We start from the raw sequence: 18517 nt of genomic DNA, 5'->3' as shown, positions 1-18517 counted from the left end.
TGGTCTCATGTTCCCTGGGAGAGAGAGTGCCCAACTATTCAAAAATCCAATAAACTCCTGAGCCATGGGAAGAAATATATAATCTTCCTGGTTGTGGCCTCAACTGCTCGATGCATAGGTAGCCGCCCTGAGATCACAACCCAGGAGGTTCTACCCTTTAACGTAGCACCTAACTCCCTGAGCTCAGTTTACAGAACCTCGTCACTCTTCCTACCTACGTCATATAGACCACGACCTTAACTGTTCACCTTCAGACTAAGAATGCTGAAGACACGATGCGAGATGTCCTAGTCTCTTGTATGCGAGAGGCAACATAGCATTCGGAAACCTTGTTATCTATCAGAGAACCCCCTTTATGTTTACCTCACCAAAGAATAACTTATAACCACAGCTCGCCTCTTCTGTCCCTTTGTTCTTGTGCCGACGATTCAGACTCTATGCCAAAGACCTGACCGTTGTGAATTTAATCTGCTAGGTTATTCCATCCCACTCTCCCAAACTGTATCCATAGTGATATACCTGCTGTTCTGAGGTATTGACATAAGGGTACACCACTGGCAGTTTAACCACTCTCCCCTTCCTGGCTGTCACCCATTTTCCTGTGGTCTGTACTGAGAGACCACAACGTCTCTATATTTTGTATCTATTGCCCCTGCAGCCTCCCGAATGGTCGCGTGTTTATCCAGGTACAGTTGCAATTCCTAAACACAGAATGTTAGAAGCTGCTGCCCCAAATGCAGCTCGCAGTTGCACTCGTCAGGGACATTGGAAGTCACTATGCTTCCCACCTCCCGCAAGAAAAACAGTCCACTATCATGCCAGGCAACTCTACTGCTCCAAACTGAGCAAATATAAAGAAAGAAGAGCAATAAAAAATAAACTGTGCTGCTGGGAGCTGGGAACTGTACCCACCGCTGTTCATGCTGATGCTGTTAACAATGATTTAGTACAAATCGTTAATGTAAATAACAAAAAAAAAAGAACTCGACCCTAAGGCACACTGCCAGTGTCAGCCCTTCAGTCTGAACAGCAACCTTCTGCTACGACCCTCAGACTCGTTTGTGTTCATTCTTATGCAGTTGATAGCATCATCTGGGATCCCATATGATTTGTCCTTCCAATCTTGCCAATCCATGCTCAACGCATTCAAGGTATTTGTTTAAATTCATACGGATAATGTCAACTGCCCTACCTTTGCCAGGCTTTCCCTTCTGTTCAAAAAGCCTAGCCCCCCTGATGCGATGCGAATTCCCTGTCACTAAATAATACTAAACAATCCTATAAATAGTTCAATTCCTAATGCTGGTAGACCCTATCTCTACAAAAAAAACCTTTGGTAAATTTCTCAACAGAGATGTTCGGCTCACTGGGGTGCTGATCCCCAGTTTGCTCTTGATACACTTCTTAAATATAAGCGCAACCGTAGCCGCCATCCGGTGCATCCCACTCGGCAAAGAATGATGGAAGTATTTTCGCCAGGCTATTACAATTTCTTATCTAACTTTCCCTTATAAATAAATGTTGTATCAGGTAACGAAGATTTATCCATCCTGGTATGTTTTCAAAGTAGGAATGAAGAGTAGAATGTAAACGACCTCTTCCTGGAATTAAAAGATCGTTGGACGGTAGCAAGGGCCATTTCTGCACCTGCTGCCGGTCATTAGACCGCTTTGAAGGTGGGGAAGGGATTGCTGGAGTTAGAATAACAAAGTAGAAGTCGTAAACTGGTCATAATTTGAAAGGCCAAAAAAAAAAGCTCTGGGAAACGAATCTTCCTGCTACTTGTAAATTGCATTCAATTTGAAACCTGGTGGTGTGGGAAGTAATAAGCAGGGGTACTGCTTTTGTGTTTTCTTTTAGAGGAGAGGGGGCAAGAGCAGATTGAGAACAGATCCCCTCTCGAATACCAGGATTTCCCAAATACTTGTGGTTAAAAGTGCGTTCAAAGGAGCAAACGGAAACGTTATATTTAAACCTAAATACTGCGATTCGTTCCTCCCATGTTCCATCAATTGGACTAACCATATCAAGCATTCCACTTTGTATTATTCATTACGCTCTCGCCTGCTCTCGTACTTTAACAGCAAGCTGTTTGTTCTTTTTAACCAACTCCGACTACTTTTTTACTCCCAAATCTGAAACAAAGAAAACCGTTGCTTTTCCCCACAAATGTAGCCTGATATATTGAGTGCCTGCCGTAAATAGTGTACGTTTCTGTTCACCTTTGGGCATTTTTGGTTCTGTTTTTAGACTACGGAATTATACAACCATCAGTAATGTATTTCCAATCGTGTACATGCCTATATATCACAATTTTGTAGTAATACTACTTAACATTAAAATCCCGGCGCCACGTTCCTTATACATAATTGACCTAATCGAACCAATTACGTACGTTATTCAGTGAACAGATGTTGTTGGTAACTTTACTTTTGATCATAATAGCAATTATACTCCTCTTCAACAGAAAGTGAAAGAGAAAAGTGCAAAAAAGGAATATTTTCTGAAGCGGTTTACTCCACCAAACCACACGATAGAATATAAACAACGTTAAGTGCACGTAAGCCGAGCATGTGTTGATGTTACTCATCTCTGTTATTTAACATTGAGCCTGAGAGGTGGGAGGTACACATGGCTTCAAAAAAAGGAAATCACTCTTTGCTGATTCAGGAGACAGGCAGACCGAGTACTGCGGCAAAACTGGCATGCGAACTAGCTGGTCAGTACCAGGATATTGTAAAGTGTTCTCCATCTTTGTTCTTCGATTAATCATGCCGTGCATATCTCCACGTTTATAACTATAACTGCAAGAGGTATACTCCTGGCTGATATTTCTCTCCTGTTTACATTTGACGCCAATCAACAGTATGATAATCAGAAGAAAGACTATGGAAGTGCAACTGAAAATAACCAACAAATAAAGGTTTAAATCAGAGGAATATTCAGGACTCCCTACTAAATTACCACGTTCGGTGACAGTATCAGTGCTATTCTGTAAAATTGTGACATGAATCGCTAACGTGCTGTATAGGTTTGGCTGCCCGTTGTCTTTTACCAGAATAACCAAGCTTTGTGTTGTGGAATCCGACTCCAAGATATTCCGCGCGGTTCTGATTTCTCCAGAGGTTTGACCAATGGTAAACAAATTGAGATCGGTAGCTTTCATTATTTGGTAAACGAGAAGAGCGTTCTGACCCGAATCAGCATCAGTAGCCAATACCTTCGTCACCAGGTATCCCTGGCTCACTGACTGGGGCATGGTCACTGCGGCTGATGACCCACTGTGTCCAGAAGGTGTAACAATTACTGGAGCATTGTCATTTTGATCCAGGATGATTATATTCACGGTAGCGGTGCTGCTCCGTGGGGGTACCCCAGCATCCCGGGCTTGAACATGGATCTGAAAGCTTTTTAGCTCCTCATAGTCAAATGAGCGCAGGGCGTAAATTGTGCCGTTCATAGAGTTAATGCTGAGGTATGCAGAAATTGGCAGATTTTGGATATGATTGTCCAGAATAGAGTACGAAGCATATGAATTCTGCTCGAGATCAGGATCAGACGCAGTTACTGCGAAGATAGACGTGCCAAGGGCATTATTTTCAGGCAGATATACGTTGTAAGTTAGTTCAGCGAAGCGTGGGGCGTTATCGTTTACATCAGTAACTGCAATAAGGATGGTTTTATTTGTTGACAGCGAAGGTGACCCCAAATCCCAGGATGAAATAAGTATTTTATACTCAGACATCGTTTCACGGTCCAACTTTTCACTTGTAATTAACTTATAATGATTGGATGATGTTTGCAGCATAAAGGGGACGTTCTGTTGTATTTCGCAGCGCACTTGACCGTTCTCGTCAGAGTCACGGTCGGTAACATCAATTAAGGCGACTAAAGTTCCTGGTGCAGCATTTTCTGGAACATGATTTGTGGATGACTTCACTTTTATCTCGGGCGCGTTGTCGTTCACGTCAATAATTTTTATCAGCACTTTGGAGTGTCCTGTTATCGCAGGAGACCCGTGATCAACAGCTTCAATGTCCAGTGAATATCCTTTTGTTTCTTCAAAATCTAGCAGCCCTTCAACGAGAATCTCCCCAGTGTCTGGGACCAAACTGAACACACCATGCACTCTTTGTGAAGTTAGCTCACTAAATGAGTATGTCAGCTTAGCATTTAGCCCGTCGTCCAAATCATTTGCGATAACTTTCATTACTAATGTACCTTGTGGTGTGTTTTCCTTTATGTTGCTCCTGTATACATCATGCTCGAATACCGGCGGATTATCATTGTTGTCCAGTACAGTAATGAGAATCTGAGCTGTTCCGGTTCTCTGGGGATTCCCACCGTCCGTCGCGGTAAGCTCCAGCTGAAAGAATGTCTGCAGCTCTCGGTCCAAAGATTTTTCTAAGACCAGCTCGGCAATTATTATTCCCTCCTCGGTTCTCCGTGTCTCAAGATTAAAGTACTCACTCGAACTGATTGCGTAGTCGGCCACTGTATTTATTCCAATATCAGGGTCTTCAGCGCTCTCGAGACGGAAGCGAACCCCAGGTGAAACAGCTTCGGATATCTGCAAGGGAATACTGCTCTCCCGGAAAGCGGGCGAGTTGTCATTCACATCAAAAATCACTAATTCTCCGCGATGCACCTCCAACGGATCTTCCAGTATTATTTCAAAGGGTATAGTACACATCTCTGCTTCTCCACAAAGACGTTCCCGATTAATTCTTTCACGAATAGACAAAAGCCCATTATCTAAACCAACCGTCATGTACCGTCCTCCGTCATCAGAACTGAGATGAAATTTGCGAGCAGCTAGCTGCCGTACATTCAGTCCCAAATCTTCAGCGATATTCCCAACAACTGACCCTTCTTCCATTTCCTCGGCAATAGAATAGCTAATATGCCCGGGACTTCGATCATGGGCACACACGATAAAAATGGAAGCAATTACAGTGAGGCTTAAACTGGATACGTACGCCATTGTTCCGCAGACAATTAATTTAGAAAATCGGCCGTCTCTTGGTTAATCCGTTCACCTTCCTTCCTACAAAACAAAACACCTACAGATAAATTCTGAATCTAGACAGACAGGACGTTTCAGCCTCCGCATGAATCCGTAATAGAAGCGCACGTAGTGATCTTCCCTTCTCGTCGACTCTTGTCCTTTGATTTTGTGTATGTGGGAGGGGCAATGGATCCATCTGTGGAATTCCGCTTCTCATTGGTAGACAGCGACACGACCAGTTCTTTTCGACAATTACAACTGCAATTCTTAAAGCTGTACTGCTCTCCTAAATATATTTAATGTTGTACAACCATAAAAAATATACAGTAGTTGTTCAAAAACTGATCCATTCAATGTTCTTCAGCATTTATCTTCTTAAGTCCTGACACCAGCGTTTGGGTGGCTTTTTGGTCTTAAATTTGGTACAACGTATACATTAATTCAGAATGCAAAAGGGAATATTCCATAGATGCTGCATTGATATTTCTATAATCCAATATATTACACTAGAAAAGTTACTTGCTTATATTCTTATTTATTTTAGAGGCTGATAAATGCAGTTAAGAGTAGCAATAAAATAAGCTGTACATAAATGCCTTTTCCTTTGCACCTGGACTTTATTTTAGTTGTATTATTATTTCCTCAGCTCAAGTTAGTAAAACCTGAGATACGATCATAGCCAAGCAAAGTCATCTCCTGAATTACAAAGAACGTTCCGACTACTCAATTGGTGTTTACTATTCTGCTTTCTGAAAAGTTACATAAATTTTGCTGTGCAGGTTTGATAGTTGATTACTATTGTGCAGTAACTTTGGGATGATACCAGTTATATATGTACTACTATTGGACAATGTATGCCATGTTCATGCTCCGTAGTATTTCAATTCCCTCAATGAATTCAGCATATTGCTAGTGCTTTGCACTTCATGATTTCTGTATGCAATAACGTCATAAGAACATAAGCTATAGGAACAGAATTAGGCCATTTGGCCCTCCATTTCATTATGTTTTTTTTCTCTCGGCACCAATGTCCCACCTTCTCCACATATCCCGTCATGCCCTGAGTAATCAAGTATCTATTAACTTCTACCTTAAATACATCCTGTGACGTGTCCTCCACAGCTGCTTATGGCAACGAAGTCCACAGATTCGCCACTCACTTGCTTCTCCACCATCCATTCCACATCCACTCTACCGAGGTCTTTCAATAGTTGGTATGTTTGAATGCGAACACCCCTCGGTCTTTTGAATCACAGTGAGTATAGGCCGAGAGCCACCAAACGCTGCTCACATGATACGTCTTTCAATCCCGGATAAGTTCTAGTGATGTTCAGCATTGCAGGATTCTCAAGATTTAGATAGATATCACTCTGTCATCCTAATTGTTTAATGCTATTCTGAAGTGGGACTTCAGTGAGAGTAAGCGTTCAGCACGCACTAGAAGGGCGGAGATGGCCTGTTTCCGTGCTATAATTCCTATATGCTAATATGAAGTGCCTTTAGGATGACGCCATCAGTAAGTATTACTAGCTGTAAATGAATACCTTGTTCATGTTCCAAAGTCTTTCAATTCAATATATTTCTGGTGCTTTTCACTTATTGATTTCTCTAGGTAATGTGTTTTTGGAATGGCTGTATCTATTGAATACGTTGTTCATGCTTGTTTATCCTGTATTATTATACGCAGACGGTTGTTATCCATTCTGTTATCGCGGACGGTCATAACATTATTTATTATTATTTTAGTGATATAACTTTAATTAATAATATCCTCATTAACGTTCAACGTAGCTATCCTTGAAATTTTCAGAGTAGTTTTTTTAAGATATTCAAGTTGGGAATTCGCCAACATAATCATTTTGATGTCAACAACTGTTCTATATTCCGAAGGTATTCACGAAATGGAAATATAAAATCAAGGCTGAAAAGTTTTAATTAAAACTGAGCCGAATATATTGCCTGCCCTTTCATCACGTCATTTTTAGTCCTCAGGATCCTAAACATTTTTAGGCGAAGTTGCGATTCACTGGTATTTTTTTCATCAATGAGACTCATGATATTCAATGTTCAGAATAAAACCCTTTTTACACTGATGCCACTAAATACAGATCGGATTACTTATTTTCAAAAAATGCACCCATGTTTCCAGCTATGCGTCACGTTAGTTGTCCATCTCCCATCTGCTCAATGACTGGCTTCTTTGTCGTCTCAAAGACGATGACGGAATTACGCCCTCTGTTCGGTTCTGTGGGTGTTCTACAACAGTCCGAACATAATATAATTCAATAAGTTAACCATTTTTTCCCTGTTTGTAAGAAAAGTGGCAACCTTTTATGAAATTTTAACAGATTCACACATTACATATACATCGATTACCATCCATAGAAATTCCAATATTCTCTTTTATTCCATCTGTTTAATTACTTAATCATTCCGTAATTCACTGTTATCTTCCATTTTTTCTCTGCATTCTGCCCTTACTCTTGGCGTTACCACTGATATGTTGTTTGTAAAATTTTTCCCACATGCAAAATGAAATTTGGTTGGTATCGCTCATCTCTACGGTGATAGAGGAAATTAATTACCACAGCCATATCCATTCAAATGTACTCAGATACGGTCCTCACCTGGAAGGACTGTGCAGCTGTCTTCACTTCTGTTTCTTGCAATTCCACTGACATTTGAATCCTGCTGATTGCTGTCTCTCCTAAAACCAAATCTGAATACTTAAAAGAGAGGTTATTCTTTCAGAATTCACGTGGGCAAGAACACAATATTACTATCCCTTATTTTCCGAAAGAGTAGTAATTTTCAAATGTATATCTTGCTTACAAATAGACTAATTCCGCGAATTCCTGTTGGCATACGGGGTGTAATGCTGTAGAAGATTCTTAAATATTTAGTGTTGTAAAACCATGAAATGTATTTGTTTATAAAATGACCCTGCAATTTCCCTTTAGGCGATGCACTTTTAAATCTACTTAATAAACTACAGATATTGCGATCCTTTGATGGGCCCGGTGGACCTAACTCTCAAACAGATACGTACGAAGAGGAAAAAGGCGGAGGATGGGGGTGACTCCAACCCAGGCGGAAACACAGAGGAATGACACCCCCTATATTCAGCATCTTGTTAGCAAATGCGCAGTGGCTGGTGAACACATCTGAAGACCATAGGGCAAGATTGTAGTATCGAAGGGATATGAGAGATTGTTGTGCTTTATGTTTAACCGAAAAACGTCTTACACCTAGCGTGGCGGTCAGACCCACAGGACGGACTAAACTGCTGATTCGTAAATGGCAAAAAATGGAGATGTGTCTCATGTTAAACTCTCAGCGATTTTGTCGAACTCGTGTACCCCCGACCTCGGACCTAACAATCAAATGCTGTTCCTGCTACTTACCTAAGGAGTTCTCATTCGTGATCGTCAGCTGGCTTTATGTATCACCAGTGCTTAACTATAATCAAGCGCTTGATATGCAGAATGATGCCTTCACCAAAAAAGAAACAGACCATCCCGACGTATTTAAAATTATAGTCAGGAACTTCAACCAGGCTTGTTTGAAGAAATCTCTGCCGAATTACCATCACCATTTATCCTGTCGCGACAAAGGCCACAATACAAGAAGATAAGGAATGCTTACCGTACGATGCTCAGATCTAATTTCAGAAAATGTAATCACTGCTATCGTCCTCCAACATGCATAGAGATACTGGCTAAAGACCTAGGCTGCAGAGATTAGGAAAACAAAAAAGTGGACGCCGGAAACTACGGAACGGCTACGAGATTACTTTCAGTCGATGGACTGAGCTCATCTGTGAATATAAAGTCCTTTGAGTATAATAAAGCTTTGAAGTCTGTCTCTGTGGCCGAAGTGCGAGCATCCTTCAGTAGTATTAACGACGAAAGGCATCCGGTCCAGACTGAGTACCTAGTCAAATACTAAATACCTGTACCGATCAGCTGACTGGTGTGATCACTGAGACATTTAAACTGCGCTTCGGTAGTCCAATGTACCCACCTGTAAGGTTAGTGATGCTGTGGGGGTGGAACTGGACTCTCTGACAGTGGTGTCTGAAATGAGGATGCTGTCCAAGTTGCATGCCATCTTGGACAATGCCTCCCATCTACTCAATAATGTATTGGTTACGCACAGGAGTACATTCAGCCAGAGGTTCATTCCACCGAGATGTAACACTGAGCGTTATAGGAAGCCATTTCTGCCTGTGGCCATCAAACTTTTCAACTCCTCCCTCGGAGGGTCAGACACCCTGAACTAATAGGCTGGTCCTGGACTTATTTCCAATTGGCATAACTTATTATTATTTAATTATTTATGGTTTTATATTGCTATATTTCTACACTATTCTTGGTTGGTGCGACTGTAACGAAACCCAGTTTCCCTCGGGATCAATAAAGTATGTCTGTCTGACTGTCTCAGTGCGTAAGAAGAGCGTGGTAACCTGTCTCAACGACTATCGTCTAGTCGCACTTACATCCGCAGTGATGAAATGTTTTCAGAGGGTGACGACAAAACATATCAACTCCTGTCAGAGAAGTGACTTGAATGCGCTGCAATTTACCTAACAGAACAAAAGGTGCATAGCAGATGCCACTTCGTTCGCTCTTCACTCATCTTGGAATATCCGGACAGCAAAGACCCATACAATAGGAGGTTCTTTATCAACTACAGCTCGGCATTCAATACTATCATCCCCTCACAACTAATCAGCAGCTTCAGGAACTTGGCCTTAATGTCTACTTCGAACCCTGGTTTACTGACGTGGAAACTGCAGGAAGTTTTGATTGGCAATAATATTTACTCGGCAATCTCCGTCCGCACAGGAGCACAACTAGACTGTACTGATCGCTTGCACTAATCGCTTTACCCTTACGACAGTGTGGCTAAGCACAACTCTGGTGTCATTCTCAGGTTTGCTGACATCACCACCCCAGTAGGCTAAATCAAAAGTGGTGATGAATCAGCAAATAGAAGAGAGATTGAAAATCTAACTGACTGGTGCCACAACAACAAACCTGTTCCTCAATGCCAGCAAGACCAAGGAGCTGATTATTGACTTCAGGAGGAGGAAACCAGAAGACTATGAGTTAGTCCTCATCGGAGTATCAGAGGTAGTGAGTATCAGCAACTTTAAATTCAGCGAGTTATCATTTCAGAGGACCTGCCCGAGGCCCAGCACATACGCGCAGTTATGAAGAAAGCACGATACGTTTCTATTCATTAGGCGTTTGCAAAGACTCGGCATGACATGTAATTTTCGAACGAACTTAATAAATCTGATGGAGAGTATCCTCACTAGCTGCAGCTTACACTAGTATGGAAACGCCAATGCAGATGAACGGAAAATACTCAAAAAGTAATGGATATGGCCTAGTCCATCACGGCTAAACTTTTCTCCACCATTGAGCATATTGCACTCTGTTTTTTTCGCGGAAAGCTGCATCCATGAAAATGGTCCCCCACCAGTAAGGCCATGCACTTTTATCGCTGTTGGCATCTGAAAGAAGGTACGGGATTGTGGCAACCCATATTTCCATATTATGCCTAACACATTAGGCTCTTGAACCAAAGGGGATAACATTGTTCAACCGCACATGGCCCATCACGGAAACGTTCCCACAATCTATGGACTCACTGTCAATGACTCATCATCTCATGTTCCTGATATTATTACTTTAGTTTTGTATTTGCTCAGTTCGCTTAATTGTGTCCCCATACCAGGGTGCAAGCTGGTCAAAACACTTTCAACCACACAACTATAGAAGTTTGTTATAGATTTTTGATGATACGCTGAATGTTCCCATACTTGTGCTTTCTTTGCAATTACATTTATATGATAGGTTCAGGTCAGGTACTCTGAGATAGAGACACCCAGTAATTAAGGTTATTGATCAATTTCCAATATTGTCTATGATTAGGCTTTGCAAGCGATCATGGAAACAACATCTGGCTAAAGAAAATCTTTCTCTACTCTGCCCAAAATTGATGTGCCACCATTCTTAGTCAGGTCCATCTTGTCGAAAACAGGCACATTGCAGGAACCATCTTCTTCACATCCAGTCCCACTAGGCATTTCAATATATGATGGACTTCAATGAGACCACCTCATCCTTCTAAACACTTGGGAGTAGGAGCCACCAAACCTTCCTCATATGTAAATCCTTTCAGTCCTGGAATAATTTTCGTTAACCTCCTATGGACACACTCCAATGCTAGCACATCTGTTCTTAAATCAGGGGCCCAAAACTGAACACAATATTCAAGTACGGCCTGACCAATTCCTTATCAATTTACAACATTACATCCTTGGTCTTAAATTCAAAATGAAGGAGAACATTGTATTGCATTGCACTATCCTTCCTTACCACCGACTACACCTGTAAGTTAACCTTTAGTGACTCCTGCACCAGGACATCGCAAGGCTTTCACACCTCTGAATTTTTCAAATTTCTCCACAGTTAGAAAATTTGTCTATGCCTATATTCCTCCTATCAAACTGCACCTCCGTCAACTATACCCCATTTATCAATCTGTCCAAGTCGTTTTGCAAACCTCCTGCTTCCTCAACACTTCATGTCCATTAAAATATCTTTGAATTATCTGCACACGTGGCCACGTAGCCATAAATTCCGGCATTCAGACATGGCGAGAAAAGAAGAGGCCCTTGTACAAACCCAGGCGAAGCACCACTAGTCACCACCAGATAACAAGGAAAAGGCCCCTTTCATTGCCTCTCTTTGTCTCCTACCAGTGAGGCAATCTTCTATCTATGCTAATAGCTCCCCTGTAATGCAATTGACTCTTATTCAGCAGCCTAATGTGTGGCATCATGATCACTGTCTTTAAAGAATTCCTTTAATTTGAGCTCCCTGATGAAATTTGGTTCATTACACAATACCCAATCCAGAATTGTCAAACAGTTTCTGAACATACAAGTGAAGCATATTCATCAACTCTCCTTGACCCACCCTATCTATTACTTCCTCACAAAATTCCAAAAACATGCTGACTCATGTACCTCCATGTACCCCGAATCGTCATCCTTATCTTACATATCACTGAATTCCATTTAAATTGCTTACAATTCCAATTTTTATGCTTCCCTTGTTTGTTAAAGAGTGGACTGACGTTTTTAGCTTTCCAGTTCTCCAGACCATTCCAAAAACCAGCGGTTCTTGAAAGATCATTGCGAATGACGTTCACTGTCTTTTCCGGTAACTCTTTAAGAACGGCGGCATATAGTCCACCTGATCCAGATGACATCTAACCTCTGTATTTTCAGCTTTCCGAGCACATTGTCCCTACCAATGGTAACTACAGTACCTCTTCCCCTGACACTCTCGAATTTCTAGCATTCTGCTAGTGTCCATCACTGTGAAGACTGACGTAAAATACTTACTGGATTCGTCTGTCATGTCTTTGCGTCCAATACTACCTCCTCAAACTTGTTTTCCAGCGATCTAATATTCACTCTTGTCTCCCTTTAACTCTTAATATATATAAACAATTATTCTGGCATTCTGTTTTATATTATTGGCTCGATTGCCTTTACATTTAACCTTGTATTTTCTTACTACTTCTTAGTTGCCGTCGTCGTTGAAAGCTTGCAAATCCTCTAAATTCCGACTGCTTTATTTTCTATACTACAGTATATTCCAGTTTTTTATCTTTTGTGCTATCTTTGTCTTCTATTGTTAATCACGGTTGCTCCGTTTGACGTTCAGAATACTTCATTATCGTTGGGATGTATGTATACCACTCCTTCCGAATTTTCCCCAGAAATACTGCAGCTATTGCAGCTCTGCCGTCATCCTTGTTAGTGCCCCTTCTTGTCAGCATTTACCAAATCCTCTCTGGACTCCGACATTTCTTTTACTCCACTGTCATACCGATACATCTGTATTCATGATCTCCCTGTCAATCTGCAGGGTGAATAATAACATATCATGATCACAGTCTTCTAAGGATTCCTTTAACTTGAGCTCCCTGATGAAATTTGGTTAAGTACACAATACCCAATCCAGATTTGTTTTTCCGTCCAAGGCTCAACCGCAGCTGCTACCAGACTCCACTTCGAAGATATTCTACAGATCCACTCTCTGGAGATACAGCATCAAACTGACTATTCCAAAAAACACACTACCCAACACATCTTACCCTCCCCCCACCCACTTCTGCTTTCCGCAGGGGTCGCTCCCTAAGCGACTCCCTTGTCCACTCGCCCCCCCCCCCCACACCATCCCTTCCCACCGATCCCACTCCTGGCTCTTATACTTGTAAGCGGAACAAGTGCTACACCTGCCCTTACACTTACTCCTTCAGCATCATTCAGGGCCCCAGACAGTCCTTGCAGGTGAGGCGACACTTCACCTGTGAGTCGGCTGGTGTGGTATACTGCGTCCGGTGCTGCCGGTGTGCCTTTTGTAGATTGGTGAGACCGGACGCCGACTGGGAGACCGTTTAGCTGAACATTTACGCTCGGTCCGCCAGAGAAAGCAGGATCTCCCAATGGCCACGCATTTTAATTCCACGTCGCATTCCCATTCTGATATGTCTATCCTTGGCCTCCTCTACTGTCAAAATGAATCCAAACTCAGGTTGGAGGAGCAACACCTTACACACCGGCTGGGTAGCTTCCAACCTGATGGCATGAACGTTGACTTCTCTAACTTCCCTTAATGCCCCTCTTCCCCTTCTTACCACATCCCTGACATATTTAGTTGTTTGCCTGTTCTCCATCTCCCTCTGGTGCTTCCCCCCTCCCCCGTTATTTCTCCCAATGCCTCCTGTCCCATGATCCTTTTCCTTCTCCAGCTCTGTATCACTTTCGCCAATCACCTTTCCAGCTCTTAGCTTCATCCCACACCCTCTGGTCTTCTCCTATCATTTAGCGGCCGAAATGCAGGATTTGGAGTCCCCGAGATGGGGAGGACATTGAAAAACCATAAATACCTTGAATATGTCTTGAAAATGATCGGAAAAAGAAAATCCTGGGAACATAAAAAAATTCCCTGGAAAACTTTGAAAGGAACATTTCAAACTTTGCTCAGTGTTTTATCTTTCACGTTATTATTTTGCAGAGGCAATTAGGATATACTCTCAATTTTACAGATCTATACAATATAGACAGGTTTCTTTCATCACTTAAGCTGGCTGGTTCTCTGTAGATCTGATCAATACACAAATGTTTAATCTTCCCTCTCTGTGTAGCGACTTTCATCAAAAGGTTTGAAATTACTCCAGATACGGTGACATTACTTGTGTATTTGCACATTCCAGCTAGACATCAGCGTTTGGATTACGGCTCTTCCAGAATTTACACTTTTGACTTCAATGATGATATGTTGAATCAATTAAAAAGAGCGCTTGATGTTCTCATTTGTTATACACATCCAAGTCAACGAACCACAAAGCTGAGAACCTGGGTACTTGTGACATGAAAAACTTGGAATAGATACCGAAGAGACTCAGTGTAAACTACAGAAGCTCGGGTATGTAGACTTGGGACTCTCGGAATGTGGAGTCATGACATGCACTGAGAACAGAAGGCACTCTCTCCCCAGGCTACCAATGTCAAAAGGTTTCTGTTCAAACTTTGCTGAGTCTGTTACTTGGTAAGATCCTTCTGCCACGCTGGAGACAAACAAGAGTTCGTACATAGGAATTCCAACGGAACAATGTTGCCTCGACGAATCACGCTGACCAATGAATCTGATGGCCAAGGCCAGCTGTTCACTCTCTGCTGGGTCCATCTTTGCGTGTCGAGACTTGCTTTCACCTGGTGCTGATATGGTCCAACAGCGGAGTTTAATGTGAACAGTGTTAAAGGGAAAATAAAACAACAAATGCTGGACCAAATAGGGCCGTTAACTAAAACTCTCAATTGGAAAAGAAAGTCTACACTGCGGCTGAACAACTAAGAATAAAATGAATACCGCTCGTCTACAGAGTCGGTTAACTCGACAGTCTAACTTCTCAGGTAAAGTGGAAAGCAGGCGGCAAAGTGTTGCTGGCTCCAAGTCACGACAACTACTACGATGGAACGAATGGAATTAAATACTCTGACAATTAAATAGTAATTAGCTGGCACGTGCATATTCATGAGCACAATTGTCGTATCTGCTGTGCTGCTGAATCCGTCACTGTGACATTATCATAGAAAAGATGTGCTGAAAATGGAGAGGGTTTAAAGGAACAACACAAACAAAATGAAATGAAATGAAATATATTTAGTTTCATTGCATAGCACAATTTGTCATGCACCAATACAGCGAAAATGAGTTTGCAAATTTCGTACTCAATGCTATAAAACAACAAATAAAATAAATAAACAATAAATAAAATCAAGTAACCAGCCAGTACAAGCGACGTTCAGCAGTCCAAAAGCGCAACTCAGATGCAAGACAGTCATAAAACCAGTATTAAAAGTAGCATTATAACACATTTATGAATGATGCTTGATCGATTGGCTCAGAGCAATTATAACTCTGGGGAAAAACCTATTTTTCAGTCTGGACGTGCGGGCAGAGAAAATCTTATAACGTCTGCCAGATAGAAGAAGTTCAAACAGATGATTTCATGGGTGTGTATTGTTCTTACAGATGCTTGCAGCTTTCCCTAGGAAGTGTAAGCTGTAGGTGTCCTCCAGGGCTGGGAGCTGTGTCCCAATGATCTTCTGTGCGCTAGAGATGACCCGCTGAAGTGCTTTCCTATTAGCTCCTGTACCAATGCGATATCAGACAGAGATGCAGTATGTTAAGATGCTATGGTGTAGCGGTAAAAGGTCACCAGCTTCCGTTCAGATAGACCAGCTTTCTTCAGCATGGAGCAAATGGCGGCGCATCCACACGTAGTGGCTCTGCATTCCCTAAGTCAAATGCTGGTAGAATGCAACAGGCCAGCCAGCATCTATCGGAAGAAGTACAGTCGGTGTTTCGCATGGAGACCATTCGTCAAGGACTGATTTAAAGGAGTTTGAGGAAAATGATTCCAAGGTTGAATAGCTTGTCATATGAAGTGCTTGATAGATCTAGGCCTACATTCACTTGAACTTAAAGAATGTTGGGTGGCTTCATTGAAATCTACCGAGTTGTGAAAGGCCTTAATAGAATGGACATGGGGAGGACGATTCTTATGGCGGGAGATTCTATAGCCATCAGTAACATCCTCAGAATAGTGGGGCATGCTTTTAGAAGGGTGTTGTGGAAATTCGTTACCGAGAGAGAAGTGTTTCTGTGGGATACTTTGCCACAGGCAGCTGTGAATGCCCAGTTGTGTATAGATAAGGCAGAGGTTGATAGATTGTTGATTGTTCAGGAAATGAAGGGATTTTTATCATTTTGTGCCTATATCGTATGACCGTATGATAACTGAGCCGAGTTGCATTGACTAAAATCAAATCAATTTGCAAAATCAATAGGACCAGCACAAAAGGTTTACACTGAATGAACACATTTAAATAATGAATAGCGAATTATTCAGCTGCATTATAAAATAAAAACAAATATGTTGCTTTCAAAATGTTGAATGTGATTAACTGTGTTATACACAGCGGTGGACAAATGCTGAAAGCAAACCAAATAATGAATTCAGATTGTAGACACGCACATTATTAATCCTACTTTGTCCCCATTTCAGCAACAATGTTTACAAATATCCTCTCCAAGAAGAACCATAAGATCGTACACAAAGTCAAACTCCCAGAATAAGAGAGGTGAGGGACATAGAATTAACATGAACAAATGTGCGGGTGGCCACTTTCAGAGGATCAGAGTGTACGAAGACAGCAAATACTTGCGATAAGCAACTGGGAGAATATTTCATTCCTGCCGACAAAACGCGTTTCCTCTGCAAACCCATCTACCAATCTCCATTTGATCTTTGTTTTTCAAATTTAGAACTGCCACATTGCACAGGCAAAATTCACTGCATTGGAATTATGAAGAAATACAGCTGAGAAGAAATCTTGCACCTGAGCTCTTCTATGCCGTCGAAGATGACTATGTGATTTCTGTTTCGTCGATGTATTCGTGCAAGTATCCTAGCAAACTTTGGATTTGTACCACTTCTACAACTTCCACTGATATCGCTTTCCATGCAATCGCCGTACTTTCTGTGAAAATCTTGCCCACAGAACCTGATTATGTTTCACCCCTTTCACCTTAAACTTTCGCAGTTCTGTTTATTCTCTCCCGGAAAAAAAAATTCTGATCATACGCCATACCTATGCCCATTTTTTCCCCCAGGAGCTTCGATGAAGTCAACTTTCCGTTTCCTGTCATCCAGGTAAAAATTACCAGTCTACTAAACTCTCCTGATAACCCAAATACATCTGTCACGGTGGCAGAATCTATTAAATCCTTCTGTACGCTTGCTAGCTTAATGATATCCTTCCGTTTAGAGGGGAACCAACGTTGCACATAATATCCAAGTGCGTTCTCACCAACAGTTGCAACACGGTGAACGAACTCAGTAATAAGTACCCTCAATAGCGAAGGTAAACACGCCAAACCCCTGTCTGCCTCTGCCACTATATTTGGAGAAATATGCAGAGCTACCGTAGAATTCTGTTCCAGATTGTCAGCATTTAATTTGCAAGTCTGCCACAGTTTAGATGACGAAAATTGTACACTCGCAAATACAAACTTTCAATCCAATAGAACCATAGACCCATAGAACATTACGGCACAGAAACAGGCCTTTTGGCCCTTCTTGGCTGTGCCAAACCATTTTTTCTGCCTAGTTCCACTGACCTGCACCTGGGCCATATCCCTCCAAATCCCTTTCATCCATATACCTATCCAAGTTTTTCTTAAATGTCAAAATAGAACCATTTCTTTGGCGCAAACTTTTTAAGTCCATAATGATTCATCTAGCACCCCGCCATTTCTAATCTTCTCAACTAATTCAAAGCAAAATTGCCCATTCTGAGACACACCAGTTTACTTGCGCACAAAGCCATTCTAATAACCCATTATAAAACCTTCCTTGCCTAAATCCTGGTAGATCCAATCCCTCAGCAGCTTTTAACTGCTGTTAAATTCAGAGGCCTGCTGGACTTTGGCATTCCTTTGCAGCCCTTCCTAGTAATGGTACAATATTGGCCATCGGCCGTTCTTCAGATGCCTGAAACATGGGCCCCTATAATTTATTTGCTAACTTCCAAACAATATCACAGAAATGGCCAGATCAGTTTCCAGGGATTTATGCAACAAACTATCATATTGGATTTAATTGCAAGAGGTTCAAACAATCACAGTTTCGCCAAAAACTGCAAGTTTCTGACCGATCCAAAGCAAAAGGTATGAGACTGTAAGCGTATCACCTGCAATTTCTCTGAAAAATGCAATGCTGGGTCGTAGGTGGTTGGGGCTTCAATAAGGAACGATAGCTTTGGAGCACTGAAAACGGGGAGAGAAGAAGAAGAAAGTGAACGGTGGTGTACTATTTTTGAAACCGCTATAATTGCTTTGTATCTCAATGTTG

The 18517-nt window shown here is 41.8% G+C and overlaps 1 protein-coding gene across 1 annotated transcript in view; it reads right to left on the bottom strand.

The window, feature by feature from the left end:
* The window catches only part of LOC132405240 (uncharacterized), a 39439-nt gene extending 34334 nt beyond the window's left edge, over positions 1-5105 (bottom strand). Inside the window, exon 1 of the mRNA XM_059989925.1 lies at positions 2605-5105. Within this exon, the coding sequence (XP_059845908.1) occupies positions 2605-4984 (2380 nt within the window). The 5' untranslated portion in view covers positions 4985-5105. The remainder of the gene's footprint in view (positions 1-2604) is intronic.
* Positions 5106-18517: the final 13412 nt, after the last annotated feature.

Source organism: Hypanus sabinus, chromosome 15 (genome assembly GCF_030144855.1).
Source record: "Hypanus sabinus isolate sHypSab1 chromosome 15, sHypSab1.hap1, whole genome shotgun sequence".
In the NCBI taxonomy this organism is placed as follows: domain Eukaryota; kingdom Metazoa; phylum Chordata; class Chondrichthyes; order Myliobatiformes; family Dasyatidae; genus Hypanus; species Hypanus sabinus.
Note: the sequence above shows the minus strand (reverse complement) of the source record. Positions and strands in the feature narration are given on the sequence as shown.